This window comes from Manis javanica, chromosome 10, assembly GCF_040802235.1.
Source record: "Manis javanica isolate MJ-LG chromosome 10, MJ_LKY, whole genome shotgun sequence".
NCBI lineage: Eukaryota > Metazoa > Chordata > Mammalia > Pholidota > Manidae > Manis > Manis javanica.
Window position 1 is genome coordinate 52,787,480 of NC_133165.1, and position 15,296 is coordinate 52,802,775.

General features: G+C 39.6%; 1 protein-coding gene across 8 annotated transcripts in view; it reads right to left on the reverse strand.

Moving 5' to 3' along the window:
* Window positions 1-15,296, reverse strand: part of DNAH3 (dynein axonemal heavy chain 3) — a 216,719-nt gene that overhangs the window by 134,082 nt on the left and 67,341 nt on the right. For all 8 annotated transcript variants that reach the window (XR_012122282.1, XM_073215466.1, XM_073215470.1 and 5 more), the window contains 6 exons: window positions 15,135-15,251; window positions 14,167-14,346; window positions 13,090-13,226; window positions 3,595-3,796; window positions 2,390-2,482; window positions 964-1,074 (listed from right to left, as the gene is read on the reverse strand). Coding sequence is in view for 7 of the 8 variants with exons in the window: in XM_073215466.1 (XP_073071567.1) it covers window positions 964-1,074; window positions 2,390-2,482; window positions 3,595-3,796; window positions 13,090-13,226; window positions 14,167-14,346; window positions 15,135-15,251 (840 nt within the window). In the remaining variant the exon portion in view is untranslated. The remainder of the gene's footprint in view (window positions 1-963; window positions 1,075-2,389; window positions 2,483-3,594; window positions 3,797-13,089; window positions 13,227-14,166; window positions 14,347-15,134; window positions 15,252-15,296) is intronic.

The following is a 15,296-nucleotide window of genomic DNA, read 5'->3' on the forward strand; positions in this document are numbered from 1 at the left end:
ATGTAGCAAATTAAAATATATCCTGGTTCATAGCCAACCTTCTACAGAGAGGGTAACAGAATATCTGATGAGATAATCATGGGAAATTATACAATGGTAGAAAGGTTGGGACTACAGTTACCATTCATTTGCTTAGTAAGTATTTACTGAGCACCTGCTATGTGCCTGGGACTGCAGTAACCCTTGGAGATTTAACAGTGAGCAAAACAGACATGGCCTCTGCTCTTTAGGGTTTATATCCTAAGATCTAAGTACTGACTGATTCACCAGCATCTCATTTAAATCCTGCTCAGTAGTAGTATTTAATGTCACTAAAATTACTTGTATTTTATAGGCAAGGAGCCTGAGACTTGGGTTAAGTAACTTGCCTATGGTCACATCACTAACAAGGGAAGGTATCAAGATTTGAACCCAAGTCCACTGAGGTCTTGAAATCTCAAGCACTAGCACCAATGGCAAGAGGTAACGGAAATACATGTGTCTGGATCTGAGGACAGCAGGACTTAGGCACTCTTGGTCTTAAGAAAAAGTCAAAGGAATTGCCAGAGGTGGGTTGATGTTGGATGGAAGATGGTGAGGGGGGAGTAATGGTGGAGGAGAAGAGAATAGGAGAATAGGACCACTTGATATTTGGCCCAGAAAGAAGATAGGGATCTCTGTTTGTGGAAATTCTGCCAGGTTGATGCCTGGTAGCAAAAGCTGATAAAACTTACAATCTTAGAGTCTAGAATCTGTGCCTAGGAAGGACTGTACAGGTCTTACAGAATTCCAGGACAACCCCAATTCTAAATTCTCTATGCCAGTGTCCCCAGGAGAACCCTGGCTTCTGTGATGCCATGGGTTGGATGCTATGGTTATTATAATTTTTTTTTGTTTAGAAAACAAGGCTACTCTGATTACATGTCATTCAAATCCTAACTGAGCTTGAGTCTCCTCTACATGCTTCATGACAGGCTCACTTACCGGTAGAGTCTTTTCAACCAGGGCTTGGGACACCTCCTGGGTCCAAAATATGGAGGAGACACAGATAACCACCTGGCCAGGCCACTGCAAGACCCACTGATCACGAGGGACCTGGGAAAGTGCAGTGGGGCATGCTGTAGGGTCAATTCACCTTCTGTGATTTAGAATTACTTCTTAAAAACATCCCTGACCACCTCACTGCCTTAACAAAAACAAAATCCTTCTGCACGCTCAGAGACTACTAGTCTTGACGTCTCTGGAATTACTGATTTGTATGTTTTCCTCCCTGAATTTCATAAAAAATAACAAAATCATCACAAACAATCCCATCAACTCTTGCTTTTTTTCTTTTTTACTCATGCTCCCATCCCAGGGATTTTACATAGTTATCATTAAGGTAGAGTTTAGAGGGCATTCATAACCACTGTTTTTGATAGCTACATAATACTGCAGGGAGGCACCATAATTTTGTTATTCATGCCCCTCTCCAACTTTTTGTTAAACATAGGTGGGCAAACTTTGGCTCTAGGGCCAAATCTGGCCAAGCCTGTTTTAGTAAATAAAGTTGTATTGTAATACAGCCACACCTATTGTTTACATATCATCTATGGCCGCTTTTATACTACAAAGGCAAGAATAAATAGTGTGACAGTGTGTATAGCCTGCAGAGTTGAAAACACTATGTGGCCTTTTACAGAAAAAGTTTTCTGACTCTTGCTATACAGCAAGTGCATGAAATAATTTCACTTAAATAGCTATTTTTCTTTAATTTTTTATTTAAAAATGCATCATAGGGCAAAGGATTGGCTTTTCATTTGCAATGCAAATATTACTGAGAGGGACAGCAGGGTCAGTCCCCAGTACTCTCCTGGGAAGGTGTTGAAAGGTCCTGGGAATGGGGGAGGGTCCTAAAAGTAAGAAGAAAAGGCACCTAAAGGTGGGGAGACTAAAGATCTAGTCTGCCAACATTAGCCTAGGTAGAAGCTGGGTGAAGACTGATTTGTGACTGGTTCTTTTCTCTTAGTCCTTCTGACACCTGTTTCCCCTAAAGCTTTGGGAGCTTGAAGAATTGTGTCTTTCAGGGCATGTGTAATATAAATGAATAGCCTGGGAGGAGGATGTTTAATTGGAAGGGGCTCTAAATAGATCTCACATCATCATTTCACTCACAGAAAAAACTGGCCAGTTGCAACCAGAGGTTCTGGCCAACCATCTGCTCTTGTGTCACTGGCTTCTAACTACAAAAGTCTCACCAGAAATACTTACATTGTCCCAGGACTTAGAGGGGTCAGGTGTTTCCCAGCAGGATTGAGATGGGTTTTGGGAGAAGACAGAGTGGAGGTTAAAACTGATTGATTTAACCTTCTTCTCAAAGATCTTGTTGCTGTACCAACACTGTGGCACGTGTGCCCCAATTCTCACTTACCTGCACATATTCTTCAATCCCAAGTCTAATAACTTCCCGCATGCTGGCAACCATCATCTGCTCGACCTGCTGGAGCCACTTCTCTACCATGCCCTGTAGGGAGACACAAAAAGGGAGGTAGCAGCAGAGAGCCATGCCCAGCTTTCTCTCTGGACAGGACTGGAGGGAGGCCACAGGCTTGATATCCCTTCAAGTCAATATTCTTTATTTATTCATTGTGTTCCAGGATATCACATAAAAGGAACAAAGGAGATTCTTAAATGCATTGCTTTCATGTTATTTTCTGAAACAGGCAACTTCTCAGGAGGCAAATGACACATTTATGTTTCAGTTCTTAAAATAAATTCCTCATTTCTAAAGAACAGTTCTAATTCTTGCATTATTCCAGGGGTTCCCAAACTTTGCTGTGCAATGGAATCATCTGGAGATCTTTAAAAAATAGGGATGCCTAACTCCCTCTCCCAGACATCCTGACTTAATTGATACGGGTTGCAGCCTGGGCATTTGGACTTTTTTAAAGCTCTTCAAGGAACTCAAATGTGCAGAAATTATTCAGTTTTAGAATTTCAGGTAACTGTAGATGTTGACTTCAGAAGCCTGTGAGCTGGCTGGTGTCCAGTTTGGTAACATGACTCCTGGGTATTGCAACTTATATGTGCAGGTGGCAAAAATGGTCAACAATGTGAGGCGAAAGTGCTTGTATATTTCCACTCAACACTTGTCCTGTTCAACAAGAGTGGAAGTAATTTATATTTTACTTATTATATAAGGACACATGTATGAAAACATGAGTTATTTGGCATTGATTCCATATTTTATTACCCCAGCAAGGTGTCTGACCCTAGATTACATTTAACTGGACTCTGCTCATGGAGATCTGAGCAGCACCAGTTGTTTAGATCTGATTCCTGCTATGTTACTGCCTCCACATCAAGTTTGGCTGAAGTCTTTCCACAAATTCAGTGTGTCATGTGGATTGCAGTATAATTCTCATCTTAGAGATGGGAAAACTGAGATTCAGAAAGATTGGCTATCTTCCCAAAGTCACCCAGTCATTAAGTTGTGGAACCAAGTTGTTGCACACCCAGGTTGCACACCCAGGCAGTCTGGAACTCGAGTACAAATGCTTAACCAAAGTGTACCCTGCCTCTCTCTTTTGCTCTGTTAGGGAGAAAGGAACCAAAAGTGGGTAGGGAGAGAGTTACTTTGGCTTGAATCGGATAGACTTTCTGTTTGAAAGGAACAGCTTCTTTTTCTGAGCTGATCATGCCCACAATCTCCAGACTGTCTGTAAACTCCAGCTTGGCAATTCCTTCAAAGCATTTCTTCAAGTGTGGCTGCACTCGAAAGGGGTCCTTTGTCTCTGATAAGATCTCTAGCAGCTCATCATTTGACAGGAAGAAGAACCTATTCCAAAGCAAAGGAAGATAGTAATTGGAATCTCCTGAGAACTTTTTTCCCAACAAGGTAATCCTCCCTGATAGGCAGATGGCACCCTGGTGAATACCAGCTATGTTCTAGAGGGTTCTCTAAGGCCCACTCCCCTTCACCATTTTTCATCTAGGGCATAGAGGGTGGGCATGGTTTAGTCTCAGAGCAAGAGAAAGGATAAAAGCTGGTCTATGTGAGTTTAATATGGTTTGGGGGTGGGGTGCTACCAGTTTAAAGAAACTGGGTAGAGCAGATGTTCTCAACCTTGGCTGCACTTGTGAATCACCCATGGAGCTTATAAGAAATCCCAATGCCATGGTCCCACTGCCCAGACATTCTAATACAATCTGGGGTTGGGTCTGGAGATACATATTTTCAAAAATCCCAGGCCACTCTAATATTCAGTCAGTGTTGAGAACTACTGAGTGAGAGTAGAATAGAGAGGAGACTTCTTTGTCTTATCTCTAGGCACGACAGAAAATGCTGGTGAGAAATAAGAAGTACATGGTAACAATGAACCTATCTACATGTAGAGGCCTTTACCATACCTTAAATTAGAAATAATAAGATAACTTTGTTCCCTTACTTAGGCCCTGAGGCAGAAACAGCAAACCTTCATTAAATGTTTAAGGGATATCTGAAGTGACCAGGAGCCTGAAATGTCCCTAATGGAGGGGCCATATGATCATGATCTTCACTGTATAGAGTGGATTAAAAAATAGCTACAACATTTGCAGCAACTCCCATCAAGAGGTGGAGTCTATTTTCACATCTCTTGAACCTGGCCTGGCCCTGTGTTTTGCTTCAGCCAACAGACTGGTAAACATGAGTTTGTGCAAGTTCTAAGCCTAGACCTCAGGGAGCCTTGAAGCTTCCATTCTTGCTGCTCTTGGGAACCCTGCAGCTGCCATCATGTGAATAAACCCAGACTAAAGATATGCAGCCCAACTATCCCAGCTGCTCTGGCCAACAGGAAGTCAACCACCAGACAAATGATTGAGGCTATTAATTGCCAGCAGACTGCAGTCACATAAGAGAGCCCTGACAACACCAGAACTGCCCAGCTGAGCCCAGCCCATTTTGCCAACCCATAGAATTGTGGCTAAAACAAATAGTTCCTGTTTTAAGCTTCTAAGGTTTGGAGTGGTTTGTTATGCAGCAAAGCAAACTAATATACTGTAGGTGCAGTGTTAAACAGGTAGGAAGACCTCCAAAAGTAACCGTTGGCTGACAACATCTAATGAGGATGTCAGTTTCTCTTATGTCCAAATGAAATTCAAACTGGTGATCTCTATGGATTTATCATGTGTGGTAATAAATCTCAATGGCCGTAAAAGTAATAATTACAATATTTGAATAAAGTAAAATTAAAATAATGATTTAGCACTCTATTTTTAAGATAGATTAATTTCAAATATGTGACTATAAATAATATTTTCAAAGTGTTTGGTGAGAGTACTTGATTTTATTCCATAAAAATGTATTAAAAAATAGAGATATTGCAGAGATTAAAGATGACAGCGTGAGAGGTGAGACAGAGGCCTCCTCCCAAAACCATGTATAATATGAAAATATAATTAATACAACTAATCCTGAAAAAGCAACAGGAAAGAAGGCTGTGCCAGACTGCATACGCCTGGAGATAAGAACAGACCTCACGGAACAAGGTAACATAAAAAAGCCATGATCTGTAGGGACCCAAACCTTTCCCCCACTACAGCTCACCAGCAGGAGGAAGAGAAACAGAGTGGGGAGGGAGTGGAGGCCTGTGACTGCTGAAAACCTAGCCCTGGAGATCTGCTCTGGGAGCACAAACCTACATTGCATGGTGCTCTGGAGATTAGTGGGATTGGAAAGCTAAGATAGGTGGAATACCTGGAGACACTGAGATTCCAACTGCTTGTGGAAAACAGGGATCCACACCCAACTGCTATGGGACAAAAGAAAGGCAGGCAGTCTGAGAGACTTCCTAACAGTGAGAGGGCTGCAAAAGGGGCAAGGATTGCACAGAGCTTACTGCTCAGGAGAAAGGACAGGTGAACAAAATTGTCTGGACGCACTCTGTCCAGCAGGTTGGGAACTTTCAGGAGCTTCAGGGACTCCGTTCCCCTGGCTGGCTATGCAGCTCCAAGGCCTCTCACTGTGATACACAGCTTGCTGCGCCTTCCTTCTGGCCAGCCTGCACCTGGCTTGCAAACCAGCAGTCCCTGCCCTGGCATCAGGCCAGCCAGAAAGAAGCCCCATCTATGGTAGCTACAAGCACAAAGCACAGATGTTTACACCTGTGTGCTCAGCCCACTGGTTCTGGCAGTGGAGACAGGTATGGCAGCCAGGAAATAGGAAACAGCTCTTTCCTCCCCACAGGCACCAGCGCCGGTCCTCTGCAAGCCCCGACATTGCTCCAGGGGCTGAGCAGGTCAAGAGAGTAGAGCTTCTGGGCACTAGAGGGCACCACATATAAAAATGAAATGTCAAAGGAACCTGGTTCAAATGAAAATCCCACAAACACCAGAAAAAGGGTCAAGTGAGACTGAACGAGACTGAACTAATCAATCTTCCTGAAAGAGATTTCAAAATAAAAATCATAAACATGTTCCTGGAGGTACAGAAAAATATTCAAGAACTCAGGGAAGAATTCCGGACGGTGATCCAATCATTACAGAATACAGTATCAGAAATGAAACATACAATGGAGGGATTTAAAAGCAGATTAGATATACTGGAGGAGACGGTAAATGAAATAGAAATTAGAGAAGAGGAATACAAAAAAAGCTGAGGCACTGAGAGAAAAAAATGATCTCTAGGAAAGAAAGAATATTATGAGAACTGTGCAACCAATCCAAACAGAACAATATTCGTATCATAGGGACACCAGAAGAAGAAGAAGAGAGAAAAAGGCATACAAAGTGTCTTCAAGAAGGTCACTGCTGAAAACTTCCCCAATCTGGGGAAGGAGATAGTCTCTCAGGCCATGGAGGTGCACAGATCTCCCAACACAAGGGACCCAAGGAAGACAACACCAAGACACATAGTAATTAAAATGGCAAAGATCAAGGATAAGGACAGACTATTAAAAGCAACCAGAGAGAAAAGAGATCACATACAAAGGAAAACGCATCAGGCTATCATCAGATTTCTCAAGAGAAACATTATAGGCCAGAAGGGAGTGGCATGATGTATTTAATGCCATGAAGCAGAAGGGCCTCGAACCAAGAATACTTTAACTAGCAATATTATCATTTAAATTTGAAGGAGGGATTAAACAATTTCCAGATAAGCAAAAGCTTAGAGAATTTACCTCCCCCAAACTGTCTCTACAGTGTATTTTGGAGGGACAGCTATAGATTGAGGTGCTCCTAAGGCTAAATAGCTATCACCAGAAGAAATAAAACTACAATAAAGAAAGTAGAAAATTAACTACTAACCAGATGCAAATTTAAATCAACTACCACCAAAGTCAGTCAGGGGATAGACAAAGAGTACAGAATATGATACCTAATATATAAAGAATGGAGGAAGAAGAAAAAGGAGGGAAAAAAAAGAACCTTTAGATTGTGTTTGTAATAGCATACTAAGTGAGCTACATTAGACTGTTAGATAGTAAGGAAGTTACCCTTGAACCTTTGGTAACCACAAATCTAAAGCCTACAATGGCAGTAAGTACACAGCTATTGATAATCACCCTAAATTTAAATGGTCTGAATGCAACTATCAAAAGACACAGTCACTGGATGGATAAAAAAAAAATGGATGCTGCCTACAAGAGACTCACTTCAAACCCAAAGACATATACAGACTGAAAGTAAAGGGATGGAAAAAGATATTTCATGCAACTAATATGGAAAAAAAAGCAGGAGTTGCAGTACTTGTATCAGACAAAATAGACTTCAAAACAAAGAAAGTCACAAGAGACAAAAAAGGACAGTACATAATGATAAAGGGGTCAATCCAACAAGAAGATATAACCATTATAAATATCTATGCTCCCAACACAGGAGCACCTACATATGTGAAACATATACTAACTGAATTAAAAGGGGAAATAGCATGCAATGCATTGATTCTAGGAAATGTCAACACTCCACTCACTCTGAAGGACAGATCAACCAGACAGTAAATAAGTAAGGAGACAGAGGCACTGAACAACACATTAGAACACATGGACCTAGCAGACATCCACAGAACTCTACACCCAAAAGCAGCAGAATACACATTCTTCTCAAGTGCACATGGAACATTTTCAAGAATAGATCATATACTAGGACACAAAAAGAGCCTCAGTAAATTAAAAAAGACTGAAATTGTACCAACCAGTTTCTCAGGCCACAAAGTATGAAACTAGAAATAAATTATGCAAAGAAAATGAAAAATCCCACAAACATATGGAGGCTTCACAACATGCTCCTAAATAACCAATGGATCAATGACCAAATAAAACAAAGATCAAGCAATAAATGGAGATAAATGACAACAATAATTCAACACTGCAAAATCTGTGGGACGCAGCCAAGGCTGTGCTAAGAGGAAAGCATACTGCAATACAGGCCTACCTCAGGAAAGAAGAACAATCTCATATAAGCAGTCTAAACTCACAATTAATGAAACTAGAAAAGAAGAATAAATGAGGCCCAAAGTCAGTAGAAGGATGGACATAATAAAGATTAGAGCAGAAATAAATAAAATTGAGAAGAATAAAACAATAGAAAGAATCAATGAAAGTAGAAGCTGGTTCTTTGAGAAAATAAACAAAATAGATAAACCCCTAGCCAGACTTATAGAGAAAAAAAGAGAGTCTACACACATAAACAGAATCAGAAATGAGAAAGGCAAAAACACTACAGATACCACAGAAATACAAAGAATTATGAGAGAATACTACAAAATGATATGCTAACAAACTGGATAACCTAGAAGAAATAGACAACTTCCTAGAAAAATACAACCTTCAAGACTGACCCAGGAAGAAACAGAAAACCTGAAAAGACCAATTACCAGCAACAAAATTGAATTGGTAATCAAAAAACTACCTAAGAACAAAACCCCTGGACCAGATGCTTCACTGCTTAATTTTATCAAACATTTAGTGAAGACCTAGTACTCATCCTCCTTACAGTTTTCCAAAAAATAGAAGAGGAGGGAATACTTCCAAACTCATTCTATGAAGTCAACATCACCTTAATACCAAAACCAGGCAAAAATACCACAAAAAATAAAAATTACAGACCAATATCCCTGATGAACATAGATGCAAAAATACTCAACAAAATATTAGCAAACTGAATTCAAAAATACATAAAAAAGATCATACATCATGATCAAGTGGGATTTATTCCAGGGATGCAAGGATGATATAACATTAGAAAATCCATCAACAGCATCCACCACATCAACAAAAAGAAGGACAAAAACCACATGATCATCTCCATAGATGCTGAAAAGCATTTGACGAAATTCAGTATCCATTCATGATAAAAACTCTCAACAAAATGGGTATAGAGGGCAAAAACCTCAACATAATAAAGGCTATATATAACAAACCCACAGCCAATATCATACTGAACAGCAACAAGCTGAAAGCTTTCCCTTTAGGATCAGGAATAAGACAAGGATGCCCACTCTCCCCACTTTTATTCAACAGAGTAATGGAGGTTCTAGCGACAGCAATCAGAGAATACAAAGAAATAAAAGGCATCCAGATTGGTAAAGAAGTGAAAGTGTCACTATTTGCGGATGACATGATATTGTACATAAAAAACCCTAAAGGATCCACTCCAAAACTACCAGATCTAATATCTGAATTCAGTAAAGTTGCAGGACACAAAATTAATACACAGAAATCTATTGCATTCCTATACACTAATGATGAACTAGCAGAAAGAGAAATCAGAAAAAAGCAATTCCATTCACAATTGCATCAAAAAGAACAAAATACCTAGGAATAAACCTAACCAAGGAAGTGAAAGACCTATATGCTGAAAACTACAAGACAATCATGAGAGAAATGAAAGAAGATACCAATAAATGGAAACACATCCCGTGCTCATAGAAAGATTTAATATTGTTAAAATGCCCATCCTGCCTAAAGCAATCTACAGATTCAGTGAAATCCCTATCAAAATACCAACAGCATTCTTCAATGAACTAGAGCAAATAATTCTAAAATTCATATGGAACCACAGAAGACCCCAAATAGCCAAAGCAATCCTGAGAAGGAAGAATAAAGCGGGGGGAATTACATGCCCCAACTTCAAGCTTTAGTACAAAGCCACAGTAATCAAGACAATTTGGTACTGGCACAAGACCAGAACAATAGACCAATGGAATAGACTAGAAATCCCAGATATAAACCCAAGCATATATGGTCAATTAATAAATGATAAAGGAACCATGTATATACAATGGGGAAATGACATCCTCTTCAACAGCTGATGTTCACAAAACTGAACAGCTACACGCAAGAGAATGAAACTGGATTATTGTTTAACCCCATACACAAAAGTAAACTCAAAATGGATCAAAGACCTGAATGTAAGTCATGAAACCATAAAACTCTTAAAAGACAACATAGGCAAAAATATCCTGAATATGAACATGAGCAACTTTTTCCTGAACGCATCTTCTTGTGCAAGGGAAACAAATAAAAAATGAACATATGGGACTACATCAATCTAAAAAAGCTTCTGTACGGCAAAGGACACCATCAGCAGAACAAAAAGGCATCCTACAGTATGGGAGAACATATTGGTAAACAACATATCTGACAAGGGATTAACATCCAAAATATATAAAGAACTCACACACCTCAACAACCAAAAAGCAAATAACCCGATTAAAAAATGGACAGAGGATATGAACAGACAATTCACCAAAGAAATTAAGATGGCCAAGAGGCACATGAAAAAATGCCCCACATCGTTAATTATCAGGGAAATGCAAATTAAAACCACAATGAGATATCACCTCACACCAGTTAGGATGGCCAGCTTTGAAAAGACTAAGAACAACAAATGCTGGTGAGGACACAGAGAAAGAGGCAACCTCCTACACTGCTGGTGGGAATGTAAACTAGTTCAACCATTGTGGAAAGCAATATGGAGGTTCTTCAAAAAACTAAAAATAGAAATACCTCTTGACCTAGAAATTCCCCTCCTAGGAATTTACCCAAAGAATACAAGTTCTCATATTCAAAAAGACATATGCACCCCTATGTTTATCGCAGCACTATTTACAATAGCCAAGATATGGAAGCAACCTAAGTGTCCATCAGTAGATGAATGGATAAAGAAGATGTGGTACATATACACAATGGAATACTCTTCAGCCATAAGAACAAAACAGATCCTACCATTTGCAACAACATGGATGGAGCTGGAGGGTATTATGCTCAGTGAAATTAAGACAGGCAGAGAAAGACAAGTACCAAATGATTTCCCTCATTTGTGGAGTATAATAATGAAGCAAAACTGAAGGAACAAAACAGCAGCAGACTCACAAACTCCAAGAAGGGACTAGCGGTTACCAAAAGGGAGGGGTGGGGGAGGATGGGTGGGGAGGGAGGGAGAAGGGGATTGAGGGGTATTATGATCGGTACACATGGTATGGAGGGGATCATGGGAAAGACAGTGTGGCACAGAGAAGACAAGTGGTGACTGGTGACTCTGTGGCATCTTGCTGCATTGATGGACAGTGACTGCAGTGGGGTTTGGGGGAGATACTTGATAATATGGGTGAATGTAGTGAACACATTGTTTTTCATGTGAAACCTTCATAAGAGTGTATATCAATAATAACAATAAAAAATTGTATAAAGGAATATTGAGATATTTATGTGTTTGTGTAATTTAGGAAGAAAATGCAGTTCAGAAAAGCTAAATAATTGAGTATCTTATCCAGACTACCAGATTTGATTTCTAGCTTGTCTATTTGCCAGTTTTGTGTTTTGGCAAGTTGCCATTTCCTCATTTGTAAAATGGTGGTGAGGGGCAGGGTGGGGGAGATAATGCTTCCAACCTCATAGGATTATTGTGAGACTAAATAAGTTAATACATGGAAAGCATTTAGAGCCATGTCCTGGCATATGGTAAATGCTGTATTAATAATGGCTATTATACATATTTTTTATTAGGAATAACAATAGTGGGCATAGGAGTAGGAACTCAAATCTCAGGGGTTTCCTCTTCCTAAGTTATGTACTTCAAAATTGAGTTTCCTTCCGTTATATGTGTATATCGGTGTTGTCCAATAGTGAAAGCATTAGCCACAGGTAGTTATTTACATTAAAAAACTAATAATAAGGAAATTAAAAATTCACTTTGTCAGTCACACAAGCCACATTTAAAGTGCTATATGACCATTACACATGTGGCTAATGGCCAGTACAAATATAGACGATATCCATCATTGTAGCAAGTTCCTATTGGACAATGCTATGCTATACAGATACCAGGGATATTTCTGAATCCCAAACAGACCACACTGTTGTTATTGCTGTTTTGGTGCAAACAGGGAACTAACTTTGTTTCCATATAAGGGAACATTAAAATTTACTTATCTTAAAAGCAAATTGGGGTCAAACTTACATCCTAATTAAAGTCAAATTAATTAGAACTGGATATATTATGAGTAAGGACCCTCTTTTCTGGAAGTAGCCCTCTAAAACTACCTTGACTTTTATGCAGAGGAATATTGATTCTTGTGGAAAAAAAAGAGTCAAATAGTGATAAACATACCTACCTGAAACTACAAAAGTTGATGGCAAAAAAGTTTAGCTGACATTTCTTAAACACAGTCTAGATGCTAAATGCCTTACCTGCTTTTCTCACTTGATCTACACAATAAATATATCAGGTACGGGACATAACTATATCTCTGTTTTACAGTGGAGAACCAAAGGCCTGGGCAGATTTGCTGAAGATCTCAAGATTAATAAGTAGAAGAGGTGGGTGTGACTTGAATCAATGTTTGTTTAGCTCTGAAGTCCAGGCTCTCCATCATCACTACTATATCCCTTAAACTGGGTTTTTGACATTGATGGTTGGCCAAAGCATGGATTTGGTCCTTAATGTCCATAGGAGATAATGCCTATTCAACTCACTTAAATAATGCCCATGAAACCATGCCTTACCCCTGACAGCTACCTCTTGGGGAATGGAGAACCAGGAGAGAATCTGGAAGGGATTGGTAAAAGCCAATTCTCAGTATGAAAATTTTAACTCTACCTATTTATGGGTCAAGAGGGCAACTCCAAACAAAAGAACAATACTGAATACCTGGGGAAAAATAGTCTCTTCTTCTCCAAGTAATCATTCAGCCCCTTCTGGATGTCCTCCAACAGAAGGTTGGCTTCTTGAAGCTTCTCAGACATCCGTGGCTGATCTGCTGCCATCAGAACCCTGGAATCTTTCACCTAGGTTTCATCAGAAAGGGTGAGAATCATCATGCGGTTCCCAGCGGTGGGCTGCAAAAAGGCCTCCACTTCCTATATGTATGTTTGAATTTTTTATTGAAGCATAGGTGATATACAATGTTACATTGGGTTCAAGTACACAACACAGTGATTCAACAGTTACACCCATTATTAAATCCTCACCCCAACCATCTGTCAACATAGAAACATGTTACAGAGCCAGTAACTATATTTTCTCTATGCTGCACTTCCATTCTATGACCAACTTATATTATGACTGAGATTTTTGTGCCTCTTTATCCCCCTCAACCACCTCACCCATCCACCACAACCCCTCCTCTATGGTAACCACCAGTCACTTCTCAGTGTCTATAAGTCTACTGTTATTTTGTTTTGTCTTATTTTTTAGATCCCACATATAAGTTAAATCATATGGTATTTGTCTTTCTCCACCTGGTTTATTTCACTGAGCATAATAACCTCTAGGTCCATCCACGTTGTCGCAAATGGCAGGATTTCTTTTTTATGGCTAAAGAAGATTCCATCATGTCTATATACTGCATCTTATTTATCCATTCATCTATTGATGGATGGTTGCTTCCATATCTTGGCTACTGTAAATAATGCAGCAGTAAACAGTGGTGCAAGTATCTTTTCAAATCAGATTTTGTTTTCTTTGGGTAAACTCCTAGGAGTGGAAACATATGGAATTTCTATTTTTAGTTTTCTGAGGAACCTCCATACTGCTCACCATAGTGGCTGTACCAATTTACACAGCAATAACTTTTGAAATTGGAAAAAATTTATAAAAATATCAAATTAAAAAAAATCTAGTTTACTTATAAGTTTTTGCTATGAGGGAAGATGGCACAATGAGGAACATCTGTATGGCATCCCCCATATTCCTAATGGTGATATGTGCTAGGGAGTACAAACTTACCGCTTGGGACATGAGTGATTTCCAGTAACTATCAACAATGGCAAATTTTCTGCCCTCTTCTGGCATCTGGGCTTTGATGTCCTCTGAACTGAAGATCGGTTCCAGATACAGCCAGGTGGCTTGGCATTTCAACCAGGCATCCAAAATTTCCTGTACACGAACTAGCTTTTCTTCCCACTTCTGCAAATTTAGCATTTCATGTTTGTATCATTAACCTGTCACTGAGCATCACAGGCCCACTGACTGAACAAATGGATGGATTCACTCATTCACTTGTTTAACAAATACTTATTGAGTGCCCCCTATGCTCTGGTCACTGTTCCAGGCAATGTGGATACAGCAATGGAAGAAACAAATAAGACTCCTTGCCCTCATTGAGTTCTTTTCCTGGTGGAATAATAATTACAATAATAATAGTAGTTATAATGATTCCTCTGAGTGACATGATCTGAGTGCTTTATGTATGTGAAACCAACTTAATCCAACAGATATATAGGGAGATATTACAATAAATTTCACATTACAGATGAAGAAACTGACACACAACAGTTTGAGTAACTTGTTCAAGGTCACACAACTAATAAGAGACAGAGCCAGAATATGAACTCAGGCAGTCTGGCTCCAGAGTCTGTACCCTTAGCCTACGCCACTTCCACAAATAATAAGAAAAGAAGCCCAAACCTCTACCCCTGTATGGTTAACATTCTAAATTACACTAGCCCATAAGATACTTTCCAAATATATTTTTATTCAGTGTATTCAAATCATCTCCTCTTCTGTCAGACTGTTGCAAAGGCTCAGCATGCCATATGCATACTTAGATGGCTATTGCTTTCGGTCTTGTCTTTTTTTTTTCTAATAAGGAGAAAGTGAGTTTCTTTGTTAAGTGAACTTAAAAGCCTTCTCTGTCCTCTGAGAAACCCAGAGCATTGGGATGTCACGAAACACTCAACCTAATTTCCTCTTACCCAGCATTCTGCTTCAATTGGTTTGATGAATGGGGAGCCACACATGGTCTGGGTCTTTATCATGTGATCATCGAGTAGCAGCTGAATGTCATCAACTGTACACAAGATGCTTGTATCCTACAAATAAAGATACCACAGCCCATCAAAATCGCAAGACTGCTT